Source organism: Mesocricetus auratus, unplaced genomic scaffold (genome assembly GCF_017639785.1).
Source record: "Mesocricetus auratus isolate SY011 unplaced genomic scaffold, BCM_Maur_2.0 Super-Scaffold_100011, whole genome shotgun sequence".
NCBI classification, from domain to species: Eukaryota; Metazoa; Chordata; class Mammalia; order Rodentia; family Cricetidae; genus Mesocricetus; species Mesocricetus auratus.
This window is the reverse complement of record NW_024429195.1, coordinates 48590532-48617558: the sequence shown is the minus strand read 5'-3', so window position 1 is coordinate 48617558 and position 27027 is coordinate 48590532. Positions and strand designations below refer to the sequence as shown.

The 27027-nt window shown below is 45.6% G+C and overlaps 1 protein-coding gene across 2 annotated transcripts in view; it reads left to right on the top strand.

Annotated features, from left to right (window-relative positions):
• The window catches only part of Ppm1h (protein phosphatase, Mg2+/Mn2+ dependent 1H), a 235411-nt gene that overhangs the window by 134899 nt on the left and 73485 nt on the right, over positions 1-27027 (top strand). For both annotated transcript variants that reach the window (XM_040754792.1, XM_040754793.1), the window contains exon 5: positions 20293-20377. In XM_040754792.1, the coding sequence (XP_040610726.1) occupies positions 20293-20377 (85 nt within the window). The remainder of the gene's footprint in view (positions 1-20292; positions 20378-27027) is intronic.

Genomic DNA, 27027 nt, shown 5'->3' with positions numbered 1-27027 from the left:
GAAGACTACAGAGCTTATGGCTAGGGTCTTTTGTGGGCAGGGAGCAGTCTTTGTCAACTGCTCTCTCCCTCTCTTGTCACTCCCTATGTTCAATCCCCGTGCAACAATACCAGACCATGCACTCAAATCCCCCAGGACTAAACTGCTACTTCTCATTCTGAGCTGTGCTCTTCTGTCCTCATCCCTGAAGCACACCTTGGGATGGTACCCAGAAAATTCAACCTAAGCATCACTTCTTTGGGGTCTTTGCTGCCTCCCCAGTGCCATGCCAGACAGACCCCAATTCGCTGGTGCCTTCCGTGTGCCAGGGGCTCAGGGCCAGCCTTCTCCGAGCTATTGCTTCACACCCATACTCAGCATAATTGGTTCTCTCTTCTTTCTTCCCTAATGGGCACCAACTCATTTGTGACAGGAATCAAATCTCGCTATATATCCCCTCAAAGCTCTTCCAAAAGTAGGCTCAACTCCTCTCAAAATTGCTTTTGTGACTAGTATTTCTCCCTGAAAAATTTGTGACAGTGTTGATGCCATGCCAGGCTTGTCTGTGGTATTAAGAGAGCTTGGACAAGTAGGTGCCCTTCGACTTGAGACAACACTACTAGGGAAGGGTGCATAAGAGCCTGGACCGGTACAGAGACGGCTAATTCCGACGAGCCCCACCTCCAGTCTGCCCTAACATGCACCCTGTCGTTTTAGACCCCACATTCCACCTGGAATACAATGCTTTTTGTTGCCCCCATCGCATCCCCTTTGGTCTAGTTCCATCTCTCTCTGAACGTCAACAAATGCTCTGCCCTCCCTCCCCAGCTATGTCAGGCGCCACACTGGTTTCTACCCACAAGGATAACATTGGGGGTAAGAGATACACCCCTGCCCCAAACCCTCCAGAACTGGTTTTTGAGCTCATCTGAACTCTTTAAAGAGCATCATTCAAGATCCTCACAACTGGCCCCACCTCCATCTCCTGACTGGCTCTCCCTGTCCTGCCCTTGAGCCACTACCCAGGGTTTACCCAGCTGCTTACTCACACACACTGCTGGTCGCCCTGCTGCTCAGCCCACACACATACAAATGCTTCTTCCTGAACATCACCCCCTTTGGCTTTCTTGGAGCTCCTTTCTTTGGCCTCAGTGTGACTGCGCCCTTTGGGGCCTCCTCACTGACACTTCCTGCACACCCCGCTAGACAGGAGAGCCTGTTCCCTGGGTCATAGAGAAGTGCCTGGCACCCATTAGCTCTTACGGAGTATTTGCCACGAGAAAGACTATGAGGAGAGAAAGGACTTGGGAGTGGTAATTTGATGGTGAGATTGTTGGTGTGCCTGGTGCTTCCATTACCCTCAGGGTCACATGGATCTAGTTTTTTATGGTTCAGATTTTCAAATTGCTCTGAAGGCTGAGGCCTCCATATGCGCAAAATGTTTCTGTTCACTGCAGCTGTTGCCCAATGCTTCAGACAGATTTGCTTCAGATTGGTGGCGTGGCATCTGCAGCCGTGATCTCCACTCACTAATTTAGGGCATACCTAAATTTGCAGCACATGTTTCCCCTCGGCAATGTAGGACATAAGCCAAGGGACTTTGGTGTCCCCCGACAGCGCCTCTCCACATGCTGGCCCCAGAGTAAGTGGTCTCTCTGGGTATGCACTCTCTCTTTTCCTTCTGGGTCACACCCATTTGTTCTAATTTCGCTATTTTTGTCCCTGGTAATTGTCTGAATGGAAATTCACCGGTTCAACATCCCCAGCATTACAGAAGTTAAGACTCCTTAGCTACAGGGAATGCATTCCAAGCTCCCCAGTGGATGTCTGAAACCGGGGTCCTACAGGGCCTTGTATATTCTGGTTTTTTCCTATACTTCATGCTTATGAGAAATATTAGTTCATACGTCGGGCACAGTATAAGATAACAGAGATGAAATCATTTTAATAGTATGCTTTCCAATAAACATTATTTAAGACTTCTGAGATGTTTCTGAAATTTTCTGTGTAATGCTTTGGAGCATGACTGACCTTGGGTATCTGAAATGACATAGAAGGTGAACAGCTGTATTAGTTTTTACAAAGGATGGAAAACGACATGCTCACTAATAGCATGGGGCAGAAGCCAGTTCAAACAAAAGAAAAAGTAGCAGTCAGGTTGGCCTCCCCAGGAGGAAATATAATGCATCTATGATACTCGTCAGTTGTGGGTCCTCCAAAAGTTGTTCTGACTGCTCAAAAACATCCAGGCATGTGGATGAGAAGTGATGGTCTACCATGAGCAGGGGGAGGCATAGGAGAATGACTGGAGAACCCTGGGGTAAGTCCAAGCACAGGTTTCCATCTGGCCCAAGCTTCTTCATCCTGGAAATGAAACATTGGCACTAACGAGATTAAAAAGTCGAAGGATTTCTGTGAAGAAATGTCATCTATCCCCTCTCTGAGTTACGCACCTCTCGTTAATGTTTAACGATCTGTGATGGATTTTGGAGTCACTGTAGTGATTCCAACTTTGTGTATTTGACGAATGTTCTCTCTAATTATCCACCAGGAGCAAAGGGACCAGTGGGAAAATGAGCCGAGAACTGGGGAGAGGTTGTACCAATTTGTGTTATAGTTTCGCCTGCTTTGTCAAGTGCTGAACAATTAGTCTCACCTTCAAGAGCACCCTCAAAGTAGGTGAAGTCAACTGCTGTTCCCGACACTACCCCACTTCCACGCTGTGTTCAGTCCTGGGCTGGCGCCGACACACTGAACCTTTGCAGTGGACTGTGCAGCAGGTGGCCATGTTTTATGGAGGAGGAAGGTTGAGTCTTGTTGAGAGGCTCAAAGAACCAGGCCAAAGTTACAGGTGACAAGAGGAGGTGCCAACTCTCAACCTAAGTCCCCCTGTCTCTCGAGTCAGAGCCCATGCGGCTGGGCAACGCAGTGCCATGGATGGACTCGTAGACCGGAAAGGACCGACGTCTAGCCTGACCTGGGAGGTGGTATACGCTTGAGCCCAAGTAACCCTGCTCCTCATTCCTGCTTGGGGACTTCAGGAGCATCCTTTAAAGACTGACATGGCTGCTGTTCAGATGCAAAGCCGAGAGAATGCTTGTCACCTTGGGCTGCTGAAGAAAAATTAAATACATGTTATATAGCAAATGCTGTTATAAAAGACAAAACAAAAGCTCAAGTTGTTTTGGTTTGGGTTTTGGTTTGCCCTTTCAATAGGAGGAACAATTGATCCCACAAGATTTTTTTAGTCCAAAAGTGTCACCAACCTCCAGGCAAACCTCTCCAACCTCTCCTCCTCGCCATCAATATCTTTTTCCTCATCTCTACCTTATGCTGTCGCTATTGTTACATATAGCTCATACATATTGCACATATAGCATGTGTATGTATATAGTTACATATAGCACTCACACACACATATATATTTACATATAGCAGGAGATATGGTTATTAAGTGTTCTTTTTTAGACTCTAGCAGAGTCTGCAATTGAATGACAGGACAGGCCTCTGTGCTTCCTGGCTGGTTTTGTGGCTTCCTGAGCATGGGACAGCAGTTTGGCTGACAGGAGCCCAGCAGGTGGTAGGAAGTTCCTGTCTGCAAGTCCCCTGTTGCTTGTTTGGTTTGTGCACACACAGCTTTAGCTCCATGTACCGAGTCCCTCAGGGCGAACATACCTACCAAACATGACCACAACACAGAGCCCAACTACCAACCTGAAAAACACCCACCTGACCACTACCCATGACAGAAACTCTCTGGGCTCTCTCTGATGAGTCAAACACTGTGGGGACCACTCCTAGCATTTTATTGAGTGTCTAAAACAGTGACCCAAAGTCTGTTGCACACCGCAGGGCAGTGAACTATAGGATACCAACTGGGCACATACGGGAGCCTTTGCCTGCCTGGGTCTCTGAGTCAATTACAGTATTGGGTCCCAGGAGTGAGGTCCCTCTGCCAGGAGCGATACCCATTACTTCATGTCAGACAGCAGTCATCTTTCGTCCCTACGTTCTAGACTCCAGAGTCATTAGCTGTGGCCAAAATGTTGACTATCCACAGATGTAGTGGCCTTTGGAATAGATGGCTCTCATCCATCCATCCATCCTTTACATGGTAGTAAGCAAGTAAAGAGTGTGTCTCTCCTGACTTTCAAAATGCCCAAGTATGTGTCCATCTTTTAGAGGAGTTATCCGTACCCTATGTGGACACATAGGGCATATTTGCCTAGCATGTTCTGGCAGCCTACAGAAAGCTCTGCCCTAACCATGGAAGTCAAACCAACTTTAGCACAAAAATTCAAGTGTCCAGGGTAGGGGTAATTTTTATTTTATATGTGTCATCTTTGCTGCAGAAAATCCAAATGGGCCAACAGGAGAAATCTATAATCTCGCCCCTCTCAAATTCCTAGTAAAAGTTTGAGGTCTGTCTTTCTAGTCTTTTTTCACTTATAAACTACTCCAAGAAATCATATTCCACATACTGTTTTAAAACTAATTTGCCCCTTCCCTATAAATAACAAGTGACATGGGAAAATAATCAGGCATGTCAGGAAAGGCATAAAATTCTAATTTGTTCTTCCATAATGGCGAGATTCTTAGGACCTAGGTTTTGAGTCTTACTGGCTTTTGAGATTTTGGCTACGTGTTGTTTCTCTACAGCTACCTTTGCCTGCTCTGCTGTTGGCTGGTGTCAGATAATTAGTTTCTGTGTTCTTTCTAGTCCTTGTTGATTTGAAAATACTGCTAACTATTGTGTTTGCACTGTAGATAAGACCCACATCAGCGGAGCTGGGCGGTGGTGGCGCACGCCTTTAATCCCAGCACTCGGGAGGCAGAGGCAGGCGGATCTCTGTGAGTTCGAGGCCAGGCTGGACCGATAGCCTCCAAAACAATACAGAGAAACCCTGTCTCGTAAAAACCAAAAAAATTAAAATAAAAAAAAATCCACATCAGCGGGACCTGAGTTAGGGGAGGTAGGTAAAATACTGAAGCTAGCCTAGGGCATGGCTGGTCATATGGTTGGAGTTGGTATCTACCCCTCAGAACTAGTATAGGTCTTTTGGGCATTTCTCTCTCTTATGGGAAAAGCAATTTTTAAAAGTATTCACATTGCAGTGAACAATTTCCTTAGCTGTCAAGTTTCCTGTGCCCAGTAAGTTACACATACAGAGAGAGTCAGAGGGGGACAGGGAGAGGGATGGATGGAGGGACTGAGGGGGAGAGAGAGAGAGAGAGAGAGAGAGAGAGAGAGAGAGAGAGAGAGAGAGATTTCTCCAGTGTTTAAAGATTTAAGTAAAATATAGCCAGTATGGAGACTGCAGTAATTTGCAATTGTATAGGTGGAAAGATAAAGTATTTGGAACTTTGACAATGCATATGTCCCACAGACAAGGTACAGCAAACACCGAACATGTTAACAAGCCGAGTTTGGGGTTTAATCCTCCATAAATATGCATTGTAGTTCATCTTTCAATTCCTTAGATTTGTGAAAACAATTTAGCTACAAATAAACACACAAACAGTGTCAATACAGAAATGCCACACACACAGGGACCTCCCTTTGGTGTGAATGCTATAGGCAGAGATGAATTTCACTCACACACTCCGCATCTGTGAGATTCCTGGGAACTTTGAGGCCATCAGACCCCAAAGCAAAAATAGAAACCCTTCAAAGGCTCTAGAGCTTCCAAGAATTGTTCATGTGGAAACCAAATGAAGATGCTGCTCCCCCATGACGGAGGCCTCGAAGCTACAACAAAGGCTTTTGAGTGACTCCAGCCAAACACAAGAAAGTGTGAACTTTCTCATTTGTCTTTGAAAGCTGTGACTGTAGTTTTGTGGAGTGTGTGGGGGAGGAGAGTATGGAGGCCAGAGGTCAATGTTGGTTATCTTCCTTAATTTCTATCCACCATAGTTTTTTTAGACAGAGACTCTAACTAAACCTGGAGCCCGCTTGCCAACTGACTAGACTGGCTGGTAACAAGTCCCTGGAATCCCAGTCTCTCACCCCAGAGCATTGAGCACTGAGACAGCAGCTGTGGACTAGGGATTCAAACTCAGGTTATCCTGCTTCCATTTTACCAACTGAGCCATCCTTTCATGCCCTTTTTTGTTATGTTTTTAAGTAGTTATTTATGGTGTTGTTGGGAAATGAACCCAGGGCTTTGCATGTGGTAGGTAAGCAGTCTACCTCTGAGCTACACACATGTGCCAGATATGATTATAGTTAGCATGCATCAGGATATTAGGATTTGGGGGGTTGGTTTGCTGTTATTGTTAAGCACTTAGCACTAAGCACCTGCAGTGTAGCCTTCTGAAGGGTGGTGACTCGTCTTTTCCTATATAACAGGTATCTGTATGATGCCCCTGTTGATGCTTCCTTATGGGAAGGCTTTTGAATTGCCTGGCTGGAGGTCATAAAAATTTGCACATAGAAGCCTCCATCTGCTTCTCTCCTGTGTGGGGGTTTGGGAGTGAGCCTCTTCTTCTGTGGAGTGTTTGACTTTATTTGTAAAGAGAAGCCTTCCCGCCAGCCTGGTTCCAGAACTGTATCAGTCCCAAATAAACACACAGGAGGCTATATTAATTATGAAGCTATTGGCCTTGCTTGTTTCTTACTGGCTAGCTTTGACTTAAGTATTTAGCCCATAATTGTTAATCTAACTATTTCCCTTACCGGAGAAATTTCCAGTCTTCCTACCCCATGGCGGTTACATCTTGACTTCCTGTGTTTCTCCTTCCCAGAGTTCTCCTTGACTCCTAGTCCCACCTATCTTGCTTCCCTATTGGCCAACAGTGCTTTATTGACATATACACAGGACTTCCCTCATCATTTACTGGCTGATGTTAACTGGTCAAAATGTAAATTTTAATAATCCCAAGAGACGGGACTGCACAAATGCGGGAATTGAGGGGTTTTGAGGGTCGTGCCTTTCCTGAGCGTGCTCTGGAGTGGTGTCACAGGAGGAAGTGTTACAAACACTCTTTCCCGCCAACCTGATCCCACAGCCTTGTTAGCCCCAAATGAACCCTCAGAGACTTTAAAATATTAATTATATAGCTTTTGGCTGATGCTAGGACTTCTTATTGGCTAGCTCTGTCTTAATTATTACCCCATTTCTATTCATCTATGTATTTTCACATGGTCTTATCTTACCGGAGAAGGGTCTGGACCTCTTACTCCTTCCTCCTCTACATGACGACTGACTCTGACTACGTTTACCAGAATTCTCATCTCCTAGACCCACCTATCTTGCTGCCCTGTTGGCCAACAGTGTCTTATATATTCATCGAGCAACATATGCACAGGAGACATCCCCATCAAGGAAGAGCCTCCAGTGATGCAGTCATGAGGCCACCCTTGCAGCTTCAACCTTGACCCCTAGAGAAGTGCTTCAGACAAGACCTAGGATGGCATGTTCAGGCTTGGTTTGCTAGCCTGTGTTTTCTTTCAGTGAATTTACATCTTCATTGATTTTCGTTCTTTCCCTTAGTTCTTATGAAACATACCAGTATGAGTTTATTCCCATCATACAGTTTGAGGGAAACATGGGGATTTTAAATAACTCACTGTCTAGAACTTAAGATTTCTTTTTGGATGTGCTAGTCCATAGTCTAATCCATACCCTTTCTTGTGTTCAAATGGATGTGTTCAACTATAGTGTGATCACTCTCCCCTGGAAACTGAAATGGGTATAAATAAACCTAGCAAAAGCAGGGAGGAGTTTTTTATGTTGATCTTATCAAAAGTCAGAACTGGTTTTGTTGGCAATGTCCTTCTGTCTTGTATTGCCCACACTAAATAATTCAGACGTACAGCCCAACTGTGTTAGAGCCTGAGGAGGTGTGTGGATTAAAAGGTCATCCAGCTGTGGCATCATCATAGCCCGACAGTGCCCACTGGTTTCCATTCTACAAGACCCTCACTCTTGGAGATTCTGTGATCTGGCGGTTGTAACCCCTCAACCCCGCACACACCTCACTTCCATCTGGATCTATCATAGCATTAAGTGTCTGTGTAAACTCTGGCAGAAATCTTTCTTCTTGTCTGTAAACCCTTAGGGAGACTCCTCTTGGCTTTGGTTGCGTCTTTGCTGACATCCCAGTCACCTGGATTCTAGTTTAAATGGGATCCTAGTTTAGAAGTCTTAAGTCTCCCTCCCTTTCCTCTCATCTTTGCAGCTCACAAAGACAATAGCTCCCACAGGTCCTTGTCAGCTTGTTTCTCTGGAGTTTGCCTTTGAAAGGGGTTTGTTAGTTTTGTGGGTTTCTTTTATTTTACTTTGCAGTGTGAGGGATGGAAATATATCATCGTGCACACTAGGCAAACACTCCAACTCAGAGCTACAATGCAGCTGAGTGCTCAAGATGTCAACCTTTCACTATTGCTGCTTTCCTGGCACCATGCAGTTAGTGCTGACTGAGGTAGATCTAGTTAGTACCCATTGAGATCCAGTTAGTACCCATTGAGGTCCAGTTAGTACTCATTGAGATCCAGTGAACCCACTGAGATCCAGTTGGTACTCACTGAGATCTAGTTAGCCCCCACTGAGATAGATCTGGTTAGTACCCACTGAGATCAGGTTAGTACTCACTGAGATCCAGTGAACCCACTGAGATCTAGTTAGCACCCACTGAGATCCAGTTGGTACCCTCTGAGATCTAGTTAGCACCCACTGAGATAGATCTGGTTAGTACCCACTGAGATCAGGTTAGTACTCACTGAGATCCAGTGAACCCACTGAGATTCGGGTGCCCACTCTCTTTCCCTCCCTTCCATTTTCCTTCCGTTTCCCAGTAAAAACCCTTTACTTGCCCTGTCCATATCAAGTGTCACCAAGTCACTTGAGCCTCAATATTCCATAGTGTGAACCCCTTGTTTATAGATGAGTCCACCCTCTTCAGGATTTCGCTTCATACATTTATATTCATAAGTATATTTCATAAAACCTTCTATTAAAAAAGCCACCTTTTTGTTATGCGAGACATACATTATCTGCATATGAATTCTAAAATACAACTAAGAAAGATGACATCATACTCTTACCACAAAATATGAGAACTCAGACTTCCAGTTGACAGCAAAAAGACTCTCATCATGACCCTTGCCGAGCCACCTAGTCCCTCCAGGAAAGACCCCTTGTTTTTGTCAGATAAATTAAACTATTCGGGTCCCTCACTGTGGGTTCTCTGACCCAAGCCCTGTTCTTGTTGTTTTCCAACTCACACCGGACACCTCACAGAACTGAAAGAACCCATTGCCACTGCCTCCAAAAGACAGCTTCGGGCCTCCTCCACTTCCTGAACACCCTTGCCGCAGAATCAATCACAATTGCCTTGTGCCTCTAAAGGCTTTAGTTCTGTGAACACTTTCACCAGTTTTAATCTGTTTGTTTTTAGTTATCCAACCTCCCATTCTTCACTGCCAACCATAGATCCTGAATGATTTAGTTGGTTTCTAAACTCAGGTTGATCCTGTGCCCGTAGCCTTTGCTTAGAGTAAGAAGGAAGCACTGGGGGAAGGATTGGGTGTCTCCAAGACCCACACACCACAGTGGCTACAGATTTTATAACTGCACAAGCCTGTGTTTAGTGATCTACGCTGACGGATTTCCCAGTTGGGTGTCAAGTCTGACCTTCGTAGCTTGCATGCTCCACTGTCTTCTGTATCAAAAAGTGGATCTGGCTAACCCGCCCGTCAACTTTAAATACATCTCCCCCCTTTCCCATATACCCCTCCCAGCATGGTGACAGCCCCCCTTTTGGAGCCCCTGAGAAGTCATCTGTAGAAGTAGCGGGATTTAATCCTTTTACTTGCAGCATAGTCTGTCTCTGTAATGTTTTCATCTGTCTTGGCCTCTTGTTTTACCGCCAGCCTTTGCTCTCACCCTCATCCCGGCCAAGAAAATAGAAAAGAAAACTATGGTGCATTGTCATCCATCAATAATACACCTCTGCTCTCCAGAATTCAGGTAGTCTTTTCTTCAATGGCTTCAATTTTTCAGATGAGACTAAAGAAGGTCATGTGTGTGGTCCCTGCCGTGTCTGTAAGGACTCATCTATTCTCGGCCTTACCTTGTGCATGTTTTCGTTACATTGGTAGTACTGTATCCTTGGCCAGTTTCTCGTTAGAAGTAATGAGGTCTTCAGACAGGCCTGTGCTAGTGTCCTGAGTGATGGCACGTGGGGAAAATATATTGCCTAGAACATATTTCTTCATTTGTAAATGTCAAAGAGGCTCCAGTGTGTGAAACCTCTTCCCTAGGAAAGTATCAGGGCAACAACATTCTTCAGAGATGAGTAGAAACTCGGCCTGGCTTCTGGAAGGTCAAGGAAGAAGTGAAGAGCTGTGAAGCTGAGACGTGAAAACTCTTCATTTTCAAATGTATTCTGGGTCCTGCCTGACAAAACTAAGAGGTAGAACTGGGAAATACATGGACGGGGTAAGGCAGAGGAGCACACGTGACAGAGACAAATTCAGTCCTTAAATCCCAAAGCAGGAGCATGGCAAACTAAGGCAGACTAAGACATGTCGTTGTCTTTTGTCTAAATTGAAATCAGACCCATGGTATATGACTAGAACTATCCATTTGCCTTTTTTCTCCTCATCCTGGTGATAGAGAATTGTCTCAAAAATAGCAGGCACATACCTAAAATGAGACAGAACAAGAAAACCCCCAAGCTTCGCATCAGCACTGGTGGTTATCAGGAAGCAAGCACACTCGTACCTTGATTTTTCATCCCATGAGGCTTTGAGACTAGGAGATAAAGTTCCAGACAGTGAAACCCACTGGGTTAACCATGACTCAGCTGAGTGTATGGACCCCTGACTCTGACCCATACAGGGGAGGAGAGTGAAGAGCTATTAGGAGCCATTCCTTCCCAGCACCATGTGGGAACCATCATATACTACCTGATCTTGTGATAATGATGCCTGTTAGTATGCTGAATGCTCAGAGAGAGAAATGCCGTCTTGGTCTGTAAAGAAGAATTTGCCTGTAGATGAGAAAGAAGGTGCAATAGAGCCAGCCATTCTGACCATCCTCGTTCTCACATACGGTGGTTCTGGACTGTGTCTTCTTTTTCCTACCTGCATTTCCTGGAATATGTGTTTCAAGCCCATAATTTGTTGTTGCTGTATTTTGGGTTTGTCTGTTTCTCTTTAAGACAGTCCATTTTTGGAAGCCTGACTGTCCTGGAACTCACTATGTAGACCAGCCTGGCTTCAAATTCACTGAGATCCAATGCCTCTACCTCCCAAGTGCTGGGATTAAAGGTGTATGCCACCATGCCAACCTGGTTGAGTCCATAGTTTTACCCGCCACATAGACATGAATATTCTCAGATCTTTTTCTAGCCTTGACCTCATTGCCGGGCACCAGCTCCACCCTTCCAACTGTGCCTTCACTAGCCCTGCCACCTGGCTTCAGCTTTGTGGTCTGAGTAACACATGCCGAGAATACACCGCGCCCCTCCAGCGCAGCCAGCCTTCCTTGCCCCCTTCCAACTGAGGATTCACATGTCCTGAGACTTTTTCTTCTTTGCCTCCCACACTGAGAAAGAAAATTACATATGTTAATGCTTAGAGACTTTTGTTTTCCAGACACACTGTTGTCTCATTTCTCATTAGGTATCTTCAAGAACCTTGGGTGAATTATGGTTTGAGAGATCTCAACATATGAATGAGAACAACAGTAGAGATCATCAAACTGTATTGTCATTGGAGTTCTAAGGAAGACCACTGAGTGGGGTTTGTTCTGTCTTTCATCTAGTTCTGTAAGACTCCAGCTATGGACAGTTACCATTGTCTGAAAATCAATAGAATGCTGAGCAACTGATTGTTCTGTTCGACTTTTACAAATGAGTTTCCTTCAGGGATTTGTTCAGCAGTACTGGAAGTTTTGTTTTGTTTTTACAGATCTACTCGTTTAATTCAGAGAGGTGCTGTCCTTTTTCACAGGGGTTGTGGGGGTCGGAGAACTTGAGTCTCAAAGTGTCTAACCTACTTTCCCAACAGTTCCTAGTTTGAGGTCGTCTTTAGACTGTAGTCCCTGACTGCTTTCAACTGCCCCCCAGCCAGCTCCCAACCCCAACTGAATGGGTCATGTCAATGGATGAGGGGACGCTTCTCTTGGGATTCTGATAAGCCTGGGGGTGACATCAGTAGACAGAACCAGAGGGAGGCCCTGCAAGTGTGGCTGGGGGCAGCAATTGGTCTGTTGTGGCCTGGCTGGTGGGCATGTGCTTGTCTTCAGTGGCAACTTCCGGTGTCTGTTGTCAGCTGCAGATATTTAGACTAGACCTAATTCTTTATCTGTGTAGCTTTGTCATCAGGTAGCAGTACAGTTCCTGATTCATAGTGTCATGCAGAAATAGCAATGAATGTCATATGAACAGAGGCAGAGTTCCTTCTTGTCCTTCGGAAGAACTACAGGGATGGATAGCCATCTGTCAGATGCGGAATGTGAAGACCAAGAAACTCTTCTCCCATTTCCCACCGTCCTATTGGAGCAAATTAAATAACATTTCATCTTGTTTGTGTCCCTCTGAGCATGAAGAACTAACTGGTCACCCACAGTTCTCTGTGAACAAAACCATTTCAAACGTGTGACTGAGGATGCAGCCAATCGCAACTTTTTTACTTACCTCAGGTGAACATGACACGATTGTTTTAACAACCCTGGGAACGTCTATTTCCCACCCCCCTTGAGCTGTTTTTATTTCTTTTCTTGGGGCTCTGCCCAGTTGCTTCCATCACACAGCCTTTTAAAGGTAAAGAGGACAGAGATGGACACCAAATCTAACAATCGTGCGACTAAGGCAGGTGTCACTGAAGATATTGCTTCAGACTCTGCATGTCATACCTACCTTAGACATTCAGTCAGTTATTTGTAGCCATAGGCTGAGAGGGCCAGATAAAGAGAGAGAGGAAGAAAGGAGAGAGAGAGAGAGAGAGAGAGAGAGAGAGAGAGAGAGAGAGAGAGAGAGAGAGAGAGGGAGGGAGGGAGAGAGAGAGAGGGAGAGAGAGAGAGAGAGAGAGAGAGAGGGAGGGAGAGAGAGAGAGGGAGGGAGGGAGAGGGAGAGAGAGAGAGAGAGATCTGACTACTGATTACATACTTACTTTGAAACTAGGAAAGTGGTTGGGCACATTCATGCCAGGAAACTGAGCTAGACTGTGAATTCTAGGCATTGACCCTGCACTTGGGAAAAGGAGTTGGTACCCTTTGACGCAAATGGGATATAAATCATTAAGTGTTCCGTGCATACACTGAAATCTAAGCATACGGGCATGACTTTTCCAGTGGCTCTAAAGCAGTGCCAAGTGAGAACCCACCTTGATTTTCAGAAGTAAATTTAATTTGAACTCTGTAATCCTATATGAGAAAACCCACCAGTTGGGGATGTAAAATGGCCTGGCCCCTTTGGGAAAACTGATTGGTGAGTCTTCAAAAGGTTACGACTCAACAGATAACCTTAAGCATGTAGACATGAGAACTGACAACATATTCATAAAAAAATCCTCCAACCTTCATAGCCACACCAGAGAACAGGGGAAGGACCCAAATGCCTATCATCTAATAAGTGGTTAAGCAAATTATTGCACAGTCTTATGATGGCTGTTCATTCAGGAGTGAGAAGTAATAAAACTAGGATGCATCTATAATACAGATGCCCCTTGAAACATACACTTGGTAAATGGAACTGTTAATAAAAACCACATATTTGAGCCAGTGGCGCACGCATTTAATCCCAGCACTCAAGAGGCAGAGGCAGGTGGATCTCTGTGAGTTCGAGACCAGCCTGGTCTACAAGAGCTAGTTCCAGGACAGCCTCCAAAGCCTCAGAGAAACCCTGTCTTTAAAAAAAAAACATATTTGGGCTGGAGAGATGATGGCTCAGGTTAAGAGCACTGGCTGCTCTTCCAGAGGTCCCGAGTTCAATTCCCAGTAACCACATGTGACTCACAACCAGCATGCAGGTGTCCATACAGAGCACTCATACATAAAATATAAATTTTAAAAAACACCACATATTATATCATTTATATAATATGTCCCAAATACATCAATCCATAGAGACAGAAAGTAGATTAGTGGCTGGCAGAGAGAGGGGGAAAATGAAGAGTGATTTCTAATTCCTGACAAAGAATGATGTGTTGGGGTTGGAATAAAAATGTCCTAGAAATTATAAAATGGTGGTAGTCATTCAATCTTGTGAATACACAAAAATCTACTGAAGTATGTATTTTACCAGGTGGAATCCATGGATTCAAACAGCAAACTCCTCCAAAGTTAACACACAGAGGGAACCTTTGACTTTTCTAATATTAACCACCACGAAAACTTTAAGGCCACAAGGCTTTTTGCCCCGTCTGGAAATTTTTATGCTAGTGCATTGGATTTGCATGTTGCTACTATAGCAAAATGTTTTTACAAAGGAGCTGAATGGTGACATTGAGAAATTATTCTGTGTGGTACGGACTTAGACTGGGTGGTTTGTGTGTGGGGGGGAAGCAAAGAATATGGGCTCAATTATTCCACTATGACTGACCACTTATTTTTGCTGCTGCAAAATGTTCCCCCCCATCCATGTCTTAGAGGCATGTTTGCTGAGGAGCTTGTGTGTTCGGGTTTCGGGTAAATCAGTCGTCATAATTGCCCACCTCTTGAGTAGCCATTCTGGAAACGGATAGCTAGGAATACACCCAAACCAGTTCTCAGCTCCTGGGATTTTTTTTTTCCTCATCTATTTTTGGAGCCTCTAATTAGCATGTGCAGCCTGGCTGTCCTCTGGCAGGGGCAACCCCGGCTTGTTCTGCCAGCTGCCCTGCTTTTTCTCCCAGCAACAAATCCCTGAAGCTTCTGAAGACATGGCCAGTCACTTCCGCCACACGGTCACAAGGTCTGGTGCTTCAAGACTGAGTGGATGCCCCACCCGACCCCACCCCCTGCCCCTAGCCCCCCATCCCCGCCCCTTCCCTCTGAATTGATCTCCATTGTCTAAGAGGGTTTTCCAAACGGTCTCTCTGTCACCTTGTACTGGTTTTTCCCCTCTGTCTGCAAACGTGCTGTTTAATGTTGCGTTTCAAATCACTTCCAGCTGAAAAGTGTGTAATGGAATCAGGGCGTCCCATGAACACTAACAGAGCCTGAGAGACCTTGTCATTTGTGGTTCTACCTTCCAAGGGGACTGGTGAAATTATACCTGGGCCCTGATCGCTAATGGCTTCCTTGTCCCTTTGGATTTAAGGGAGGAGCTCAGGGTGGTTTCTGAATTTGCTTTTATTTATTAGAATCTAAAGTGTGGTGATTACCACCTCCTGAAAAGGAGCAAATAAAGTACTCAGGCATCTCCCTACCCTGCCAGTGACAAGCTTCCTTCCCAGAGAGCTGCAGTTCAGGACTGATAAACACACATCAGAGTCCCCACACCCCACTCCTTCCTTTCAAGACAAGGACATGCAGGCACCCAATTAGACATTTAAGTCAACAAGATGAAGAAATTCTACTCTCCAGGCCAAGGTTGCTTCCATTCCAACATGCAGCCTCATCACCTCCAAGCACTCACACATACCTGAGTTCTTCCCCAAACCCTGAGTTCATTAAGCTGGAAGGGACTAGACTGTCCGCCTTCATCTCTAGCCTATCATTTGGTGCTCTGGTATCTAAATGCATTGGAACCTCCTGTGTGAAGTGCCAGAATGTACGGTCCTGTCGGGCCTTGTAGTATAGACCTGTAAACCCAGCTACTCAGGAGGCTGAGGCAGAAGGAGTACAAGTTCAGTGACAGCTTGGGTTACAGAGGAAGTTCAAGGCCATCCTGGGCAACTTAGCAGGAGCCTATCTCAAAACACATAAACATAAAATGAATTAAAATGGGCTGGAGTGTGGCTTGGTGGTAAAAGCTCTTGTCTAACATCGGTGAGGCTCTGTGTCTAGTCCCCAGTGCCTCCACCATGAAAAGAAACCAGTGGGGGTAGGAGGACTGTATAGGGAGAGCCTCCCTCCAGCACAGCTACACTGACACACATTTAAGGGCACTCATGGGTGGGTTCCAGATGGAGGGCTGGCTGGAGGATTGCTTCATGACTAGCAGTGGCAGTGAAATTCCGTCCCACCAGGATTCCTTCAGACCTCAGCCTTGCTGCATTCAGCTTTGCTGTCCAGCATCCGCCATGGTCAGAGAGGAGGAAGTCAGGTATAACAAATCAAGTTTGGTTTGGATTGTAACTCCAGGTCCAGGCTGATTCTTGTCCTCTGTCTTGCTTGGAGGGTTCTAACATCTCTTGCTCTGGGGGAACTGGACTCGTAGACACCATTGCCTGCTTCTTTGCTGACTTTTTTTTTTTTGGAGCACAGTTGCCAGTTCTGAAGCCACTCTTGGGAGGTCTCCTAAAACACACTGATAGAATACAGAATTTCCAGGTTTGACCAGTGTAGGGAGAGATCTACGTACCAGTAGCGCTGACCATACCCGTTTGCTATGGTTTCTTAATGGCTAGCTCTGACTTACTTTTAACCCATAATTACTAATATATATTTTTATAAGGTCTTATCTTACTGAGAATGCCAGACTTGTGCCCTCTCCTCCCGGAATCACATGGCAACTCTCTACTCTTGACTACGTTTCCCAGAATCCTCCTCGGCTCCTAGTCTCACCTATCTTGCTTTCCTATTGGCCATCATTGCTTTATTTATCAACCAGTCAGACAAACATATACACAGAAGGACTTCCCCATCAGGATGGCCAAGCGGTCTAAGGCTGTGCTTTCAGTTTGCAGTCTCCCCGGAGGCGTGGGTTTGTATCTCACTCCTGACACCAGATAATACAGAAATATTAGGCTACACAAAATAGGAATGTACTATGATATTTTATTGAGGGAGAAATCACTTATGTGAAAAGCCAAGAAATTCGAGAACCAAAGGTCTGCATGCTGCTCTCCAGAAAGCAACCGGAACCCAAAGAGAGAAAGTGTTTGCTCCCCCTAACTCTTTTATCCCAAGTTCATATTTTTATAACAAAATTTGCCAAATACTTTGTCATTTGTGCCTAAATGCCAAGTAATTTGAGATGGGTAGTTGAACCACTGGACAGAGCCTGTGGACTGGTGCTTGCAGCACCCAAGTCCCAGAGACTGATAGTTTTGAAAGATGAGTAAATATGAGTAAATATGAAGGTGGACTTCAGTAACATGCCATCAAGTCTGAGCAGAGAGCTTCCTCTCTAAATTTACAAAGGAACACGTTCCCTGTTATAGTCCAATATATAAAGGACAATTAGCCAACTAGCCTGTATCCATACCTTTCTCCTGCTCACTCAACCAGAATTACATGCTGCCAAGCTTCCAGAGGCCACTGTCATTTTGTCAAGACTTTATTCACTAAATAACGTCCTGCAGGTGAGAGGAAAGAACAGAACTTAGCCGGCCTCATAGTCTTCCACTGGCTGATGCCCAGCCTGGCACCAGCCAAGGGTCTGCCAGCTGGTACACAGAGTGTTGGCTGCTAGCAAAAGGGATACTCAGCGGGCAGGGGCTCAGAACTAAAGGCTTCTGCCACTTTATCGAGCAGGGGCTGGGGTAAAAGACAGGATCCGGAGGACTGGGAGTGGCAAAGGACTGATTTGGTACAGAGATGTATCCCAACTCTGCCAAGCTTGGAGTGAGGAGCAGGTCCTTGGCCAGTGCTCAGAGACCACTGAGCACCAACGCTGGAGCAAAAAGAGCCTTCCAGGCCAAGCCTCCACGGTTGCCTGTGGCTGGTCCTGAAGGGTCACACAGGAGGCTTTAGCCTAGAATCAGAAGATAGATAGGTAGATAGATAGATAGATAGATAGATAGATAGATAGATAGATAGATAGATAGATAGATAGATTTGATGACAGACATCACAGTCCCACTGTCGGGAGATTGAACAGCACTGACTGTGATCTCCATGTAAGAAATCATAAAATCAGAGGACTGTTTGAAACAAATGTCCCAAATTCCTTTCTTGTTCCCTTTGGACTAGCTAGATGTTTTTCACTCCCAAGAGTAGTAAAAGTTGAGTGTTTTTTATTCTAAATGATTGCCTTTGAAGATGGAAGATGTGGGATTTTCCAGAACCTGTTCTCTAAATTCCTAATTCCCTGTGGAGTAAATCACCTTTATCCTTTCATGTGGCTAGTAATTGGGAGGGAAGTTATCTAAGAAAACTATCCAGTTGACTCCATAAGAATTTAATATCAAGCCTGGTCATTCAGTGTGCCAATAAACAACACCACATCTACTTTGCAGTGAAAACAGACCTCAGCTGTGTCTGGAAATGCAAAGCTGACCTCCACATCAGGGAGCATGTTTAAGGACCCATTATCTCTAGAGAGGAAATAGAAATCTCTAGAAATTTCTCACTTATTTCTGCTAAGTGAAAAAGGTAAATGGAATATCACCTAAAATCTGACCAGAGCAATAGCGACGGGTCCAGGCCTGAGGCTCTAGAGGGAACATAAGAGACCCAGTCCTCCTTGGCCATCATCGCTGCCTCAGCTTTTGTTCCATTTTGGTTTTTTGACTTTTCCTGAAGGAACACATCCTGTAATATGATGAAGAAGATACAAAGCTGCAGGGCCTATGACAAGAGAGTGTTGCTCAAAGCAGGCATCCTCAGCTTTGTCATGGCTGAGGAGGAGATTTGCAGAGCTTCATACCCACTCTGTCCCCCTTGAGGTCCCTTCCCTTGTGTTGTCCCAAACCTCTGGAGACCAGCACCCTGGCATATTAATCCCAAGATCAGAGGGATGGAAGAGAGCGAGATCAGAGGGAAGCCACGCATTACATGGGGTGGGGGGGAGCACCACAATGTGGGAACTGGACGGTTGGCAGCCAAACACTTTAATCTGTGGGCGCCTCATAAAGGAAGAATGTGGTAGTTCAAACAGAAGTGAAGACACACACGTGTATGTGTGTGTGTGTGTGTTTGTACACAGTGTGCATGCACGCCTATGCATGCCATAGCACAGAGGAAGAGGTCAAAGGACAACTTGGTAGGGTCAGCCCCAGAATTCCATTTGGATCATCAGGGTTGAAAGCAAGCATCTTTACCTGCTGGGCCACATCACTACTCAGCCTGTACACAATTACCGTGATCTTCCAAAGCAAAAAAATTGGTTAGAACTTTATGTCTGGGTACATCCACCCAAATCCACATCATCATCTAGTTACATAGTCGCTTATCCCTTACCAGACAATTGTACCTATCATCTGTCACCTGCCATGCACTGGGCACTAGGACTCAGGGAAAGTGGCCAAGCTCTGCCAGGAAAATATCCTCAGTCTATCTAGAAACATCGCTGACACCAACAAAATTGCTAGTAAAGGCCGTGGTACCACTAGGCATGGAACATTGTGGGAGGGTCACAGAAAAGGGCTCTGAATGTAGCCCAGGGGGACAGTGGGAGGCACTCTTAGTTGTCTTAGAGAGGAGTAGGTGAGCCGTGGGGAGATAGGGGAGGAACAGAAGGAGTGAGGTAAGAGCTAGAAATAGAGGCAGGAGCCAGACAGTGGGAGGCAATGGAGATGCCAGGAAAGGGGGGATGTGACACGATGACATTGGAGGGCAGACTTTCTGGAATGTATGACTTTTATGAGCCTCAAGGTGCTAAGAGTGGCACTTTCTAGACCCCGGGGTATAAACCTAGAAACTCTAGTCTAGGCCAGAAGTGTCTAGCTCCTAACATGCTTGTGGGCAGCTTGGGAATTGATTATAATAACAGTTCTGGTAAGAAGCCTAGAGTAGAACCTGGTACCCTGCATTTCCTCCATGCTCCCAAGAAGGCCAGTGCTGCTCCTCACTGACTCCTGGAGTTCCCAAGAGTCTAGCTTTGCACTGCGCAGTACATTAGATGCTCGCCACATCAGACTCATTTAGGTTAAACGGCATTACAAATGTGGTTCCCAGGCTGCAGGTTAACCACAGATCAAATGCTCGGTATGCATGTGGGGCTGGGGGCAGCCATGTAGAACTATGTGAAGAACATTGCTGTGTTCACACGAGGTTCAACTGGACAGACTGGGCCAGAGGGAAAACCATTGTGACATTCATTCATTCATTTACTATTTGTAGAGCAGAATGCTTGTTGCCGGGCATTAAGGCAGCAACAGAAAGAACTATCATTCTTCACTAGCTATACAACTTAGTACCTTGGAGCAGAGGTGCCCCCGACATGGCAAGGAATCCACCGCTGTGCAGGTTGGAGGGAGGAGAGGACATCTTGCACCGTGGTAGTCACAGAGGCTTTATGAGTTTGTCAACCGCTGATGCGTTTTTCCCATTCCAGGGCCATAATCATCAGAAATGGAGAAATCATCCCCATGTCTTCGGAATTCACCCCTGAGACCGAGCGCCAGCGACTTCAGTACCTGGTAAGAGTCATGTGGGTCCAACAGGAGGGTAGTGATCCTGGGAGTGGTGTCAGGGCTCTTTGAGAGGAACGGGTTGCTGTGACATGAGAGGAGCCCTACCCCAGGCAAACGACACACACATACACACCTTCTGGATCACACATCCTGACTCTGTGTGTGATGGTTACACTCAACCTCCGAGAATTTATTATTGCAGCTAAGTTTTCTCCCATCTGCATCCAACTGCGCTCAGTATGCTCTACTTCTAACAGTGGGTCAGTGGGCATAACACAGGGCCCTTCTGAAAAGTGCACATACTTCTTCCCTGGCCTGCAGCTCAGCAGAGCTCCTTCAGGTCTCACCATCGGTCACATTACCAGAGGAAGCCTCTTCCCCATAGCAGCTGAGATCCCTGATGACATGCCACAACTTTACACTCAAATGGGAAGGCTTGGGCCCCTTGGGGACCATGCAGGTGTCAAAAACCTGTTTCTACATTGAAAATGAATTCTCCCTAGACGATCCTCCTGGGTTGAAATAGTGGGAGGGCTCAGGAGACCCATGCTATCCTTAAAAGTTTTATGAAAAACAGAATGAAATTCTCTTCCTTGCCCTCAAACTCCAGAAACAAGATACTGGGCACAGAAGTAAGTCTCAGATCAAAGTTGTAAGGATGCAGGCATTATGCTGGCCTGCCCCTGTCACCTGACAGAATGCACTCAGGAGTACCCTAGTCAGCCCAGGGTTCCATGGTTTCGTAGTCTGCACGCAGGTGCAAAGGACCCTTTAAAAGACAGACCCCACCCACTTACACTCTCTTTCCCTCTCTCTTTCCTGCTGTTCCCCTGTGGCAGACAGGACATTTCCTGTCTCCCTCCTCTCTTTTGTCTTCTCTGTGTCTATGTCTCCTTACCTCTTTTCTCTTTCCTTCTCACCCCCTTTCCCTATCTAATAAAATTCCTCACTAAGCTCTGTCTGCCTGGCCTGTTTGTTCCCTGCCTAGGTCACCCTGGCCTGCCATTCAATTGCCAAGGTTCCCTACTAGCTTTATCATAAAAAAGTAACTTGGGGGCCACCCCAAGTCCCAAGCTACTTTGGAGTCTATGGAGAAAAATATTTTCCCGCCAGAATTTCCTTCTAGTAAGACTCCAGTAGTGCTTTCAACTCTCTGAACAGACTGGTCCATGCTGCTCACAAAGTTCTATCCTATTGTGCCTCAGCAATGTAGATAGTTGAGGGGAGGGGGCTATCAAGCACTTCATTTTTTTTTACTGTGTGTGTGTTTAACTTGTGAGAGTCACTTTTATCCTACTGTATGGGTTCCAAGAGAGTGAACTCACGACACCTAGCTTGGCAGCAAGTACCTTTACTGCTGTGCCATCGCTGGTGAGATTTGATTCCTGTGGTTGACTTACAAAGTATCCCTGTACCTTTGCTCAGTTCCCCAGGGAGTGTTGTAGGCTCTAACCCTACAACATCACCGTTCTAGTTACATTGTTACTAGTTACAAGGCAAATGTGAGAGCAGGAATCCCAGACTAGCATAAAAAATTGCTTAATCGTCTACCCAATTTGTTTTGTTTGGTTGGTTGTTTTAAGGGGTTTTCAAGACAGCCCAGCCACAGGCTTACAGTATCCCCTCTCTTGCCAACACCTTCACCTCCATGTAAATTTATTATAGTGTTGTTATACCAAAACATCCCAGTGAAAGCAACTGGATGGAACAAAGGTTTTCACTTGACTAACAGCTCCGGTGTGCCGTCAGGAATCTGTAGCAGCTGATGACATGATGTCCACAGTCAGGGAGCAGAGAGGGGTGGTTGCTAGTGCTCTGGTCACTTTCTACATTTTACTTTGTCTGCCAATAAAAGAAGGTCTTCCTATCTCAGCCAAACTAATCTACAAAGCCCCCCCCCCACGTGCCCATTGGTTTGTCTCCAAGTGACTCTGAATCCCATCAAGTTGACAGAGTAGCCATCACAGCCTTGCTCCAAGAACTGGGACAGGAGGAGTAAGCCTGATTTCTAATGCCTCTTTCTGGAGGTTGTGGTAGAATGTTCTTGAAGCTACCAGTAGTGGAGCTCGACTTTTTTCATTTTTCTTTTGGTTCTCTGGGAAAATGTAGATGCTTGACTCCAGTCCCTGCTCTGCTATTCCCTAACTGGATAGCTTTGTGCAGGTCTCCTAAGTTGTCTAGACCCGTGAAATGTATCACTAGACAGGAGGATTCACCAAAGGCCTCTGCAATACAAAGGTCATTCCCAGTAAGTTTATAACAGCTGGCCTCTCTGTCACCTGTGTGGCTTTCTCTGTCACCCAAGGCCAGGAAAATGATCTTAGCATAGACCTTGTCACTTCTTCCTAAAGCTTTGAGCTGCCTTCCATGGAGAGAATGCAGCCAGACTTGGTCAATTCAGATCCCCACCTAAGCACCCAGCCGACTCTCTGACACCGGCTCCCTGTGGCTACTGCTACCCACCCCCCACCTCCCCGCCCCCACTCCTCCAACCCACTACCCTTTCTGTCAGCTCACTCCACTGTCTCTCTGACCTACACCCCTTTGAAAACTTACTCTGTTTAGACAGCTTTTCCTGTCTCTGCCGGAAGAATTCCCTCATCCCTTGAGATGCCAGCACAAGAGACACTTCTGGGAAATGTCTTCTAATCCTCCCAGGTTGTCAACCCCCAGTGCTGGTACAGCAGTATGTAGAGGCTTGCAGTGTGGCTTTCATGGTATTATTGTTTTGGGTTTTTTTTCCAGATCTCTAGCTTCCTCTCCAGATTGTGTTCTGGAAGTCACCGCACTTACCTTAGTCACCTAATTGCTGAACTCAGCCTAGCAGCTGGCACAGAGCAGACATTGAATGGGTGTGAACGAAAGAATGCTGAGTCAGCAGCAGGCAGTGCTTTTTCCCCCTGTCCTCCCATGCCTATGACAGCGGGGCATGAGGCATTTGAGGCATTTGTGTCTTTTACCTCCACTCTTAGCAGCTCTGCCCCTCCACGTCCCCCATTGAAATCCGCTTCCTACTGGAGGCAATGGATAATAAGAAGATACTTTCTTGTGCTTTTAAATTTTTAAATAATGTACTTTCTTTACCAAGTAAAGTTGAGCATGGGGCTAAGCTTTAAGGCAGGATAGGAATGGCTGGAGTTATCCGGGGACAGTAGGCATAAGATGAATGTGACTGTGTACAATTTCCACTCGTCGTGCCATTGATTGCTAACCATCAGTTATGGGGTAGGAAACCTCAGAGGATTAAGCAAAATGATATGCACAGGATTTCTTTGTGTCTCCCAGTCCTCATTTAGCTCCTATTTGATGAATTCCACACTCTTGCTCCTTCAAACATGCCTTGGTCTATCTGGGTTGTTAAAACAAAATTCCATCAAGCATCTGGCTTAGAAACAACAGAAATGCATTTCTCGCAAGCCAGAGGCTGTGGAGTCTGGGATCAAAAGCCCTGCAAGTCTCAGTGTTTAGTGAACGCTCACATCCTACTTCATAGCCAGGCATTTTTTTCCCAACCTCATATGACAAACTTGTTCTTAGAAGCCTCTTTGCCCCATCCTTAAGCTATAATCACACACACACACACACACACACACACACACAAAACCATACCTCCTGATGTCACCACATAGGAATTTGGCTCCAACATATGACCGTGAATACATAGACCGTGTATAAAAATTCACTCTACAGCAAAACCCTGCTGGCCTGAGTTCCATTTTGCCCTGCTTTTCTTAGCACCCACTAAGATGTTGCTAAGATGAAGGGATGTTTTGGAGTCTGTCTTGACCAATCAGCACAGATGCTATTAGTCCGCAAAATGGGGCCGAATGCTCAATTTCTGAAAGACGGGGACACCATCCTCTTAATCCCCAGCAGAAAGACATGAAGGGTGGACACAATCAGGATCTAAGCCACCCTGGTTGTCCAGTCTCTTAAAGATTCACTCAAGTTTAGGAATATGTGCTCTGAAATGACCTGCTCTGGCCATAATAATCACACTGCGTGACTGTTTGTAGTGAAGAATTTGAAGTTTAAATATTCGCAGTGCAACCCGTGAAATCTTCATGACAAAATGTTTGTTAGAATTAGGAGGCTGATAGTGTGAAGTTTTGAAAATAGTATCAAATATGAGAGGAAAATCACCAGAGTGGAGTAGACCGTCTTCAGTCCAGCCCAGTAATGACCCGTGTAACCTCAGTCCTCGCCCATAACTTGTTCAGAAGTGGAAATGAAAAGTAGCCCCATGGCGATTTAAAACGTAGTTGTTCTGCAGCTTAATGATGCGGCTTTGCCCACTCACAAACTCATCACAGTTGAATAATACCTAAGTCAAAATGCAGCCAATATATCTCATTTTCCAAACGGTATAGCTAAGCGGTGCCCAACTTCAGCATACCCAGCCACATGTACATTGGCTTACTGTACGGGGAAATTATCCAGCAAGCTGAGTGAGGTGGCACACTTCTGTAATCCCAGAACTCAGGAGGCAGAGGCAGGAGAATCATGTCAGATCAAGGCCAGTCTGGGTTACACAGGCAGACCCTACCTCTAAAATACATACATACATACATACATACATACAATAGATAATATGGTGCTGAGTATCTCATTAATTTTATTGATTGGGCTGCTGAAGTAAAAATGGAGCTGTTGTGTGGATACGCTTTATGCTATCATGGAGTCAAAAAAAAATTAAATCCAACCATTGTCAGCCAGGGACCATCTGTGTGTGAACCATCTTATGGTTTTAATTGCACATGCTTCTGCTGATTTTTTGAACATCCATTCCCCTAATCTAATTATGAATGGTTGGCGGCAAAGATAGTTGGAATGTCCTTTTCCCTCACATGATCTCATCCAGTGATATAAGTTCAGGCATCTTCTTTATTCTTAGGACAAATCAAATTTTATGTTCACATTGTGTGAAGAAATATTTATGATAGAATTATCAGAACATCTAGGCCCTCAGCTACTTGCTTTGGGTAGCTGTCTGCAGTCCCAAGGCTCTCCGACTTGGAGAAATGGATAATGAGCTTTGAGGAGTGGGGAGGGTGGTCAGAGCCCTTTGTGATCTGCAGTGGAGAGGAATGTTCTTGGTATGTACAGTCCGGATGCTTAGGGATTATGGAGCTGGAGGCAGATTGTAAAATGATGAATGTGCCAGGCATGTGCATTTTGTTTGGTCTTGCATCCTGACCTCAGGGGCTCTTGGGTAACATAAACTTTTGTTTCATAGGTTCTCCGATGGAGGTGACTAATAGAGCAGGCTTATGGGTTTGGTGTGCTCACACAAAAGGCAGGTGTATGTGTGATGGAGGGATCAGGAGCCCTGGGTTCTTACTCCAGCGGCAAGGTTACCTGATCGAGCCGACAGGCATAACTAAGCCTGGTTCTTCTGTAGCTGGTTTGGAGGGGGATTTTGTTTGTTTGTAGGCTAGTTTTTAATGGATTGAAATAAATTATTTTATTTATTTATTATGTAAATACTACAAAATACATAACTACATAACTACAGGCCAGAGGAGGGCACCAGATCACACTACAGATGTTTGTGAGCCACCATGTGGTTGCTGGGAATTGAACTCAGGACCTCTGGAAGAATAGGCAGTGCTCTTAACTGCTGAGCCATCTCTCTAGCCCCTTCTTTAGACAGAAGCCAACTGTGTTCTGTCTGAGAGCATCAAAGCATAGCCAGGTGAGAAGGGAGTCTAGCTACTGAATATTTCCCAGCAGAATACAGTGTTCTGTGTCTGTGGCCTCCAGGAAATCACCCCCATGGTTGGCAACAGAGAAATGAATCACCCTCAGGGGACCTCGGGAGCCCTGAGGTATGAGAGAGGACACTCCCTCTCCATTCTGCCTAGATGTCTTTATAAACTCTGGTTTGATTACATTAAGATGCTGGTATCCTCTAACCTTCTGGTAATATGCCCTGTCCTTACAGAGTAATCCATGTCTGCAGCTGGCTTTAATCAAGGACAATGCGCAAACAGGATGAAAGTGGGCTTTGGATACATATTTGATACACACAAATGTAGCTTTATCTGAGGTGACTGTGGTATCTTCTACCTACCCTAGCCCTGATCCAGCCTGGTCCTACTTGTCTGCCGTCTCTCTGGTGCTGGACTCAGGAAGGCTTCCAGGGAAGAGTGTCATACCTCAGAGCCTTCCTGAGATTTTTCATGCTCAAGGGTTATCTTCACAAAAATAGTCCTTCAGGCTGAGCCTACTTTTAAGACTGGGGGGCTCTAACAGAGTGGTTCTCAATCTGTGGGTCACAACCCCTTTGGAGGTTGAACACTTCCACAGAGGTCGCTGATCAGATACCCTACATAACAGATATGTACATTACGACCCATAACAGTGGCGAAAAATTAAAGTTATGAAGTGGCAACGAAAATAATTCTGTGGCTGTGGAGTCCCCACAACATGAGGAACTGTATTAAAGGGCCACAGCATTAGGAAGGTCGAGAACCACTCACCTAATGGGAAGTTCAAGTGTGCTTCTGGGTAAAAATGGCAGGAGCTCCACTTCACCTTGACATCGGTGGTTTGACCTAGTAACCTTGGTCTATGGTCGTTGTTATACAGTCTTCCCTTTGATTGTGCCATAGCAGGGTATATGGATGTGGGGAGATGAGAACAACACTCTAACT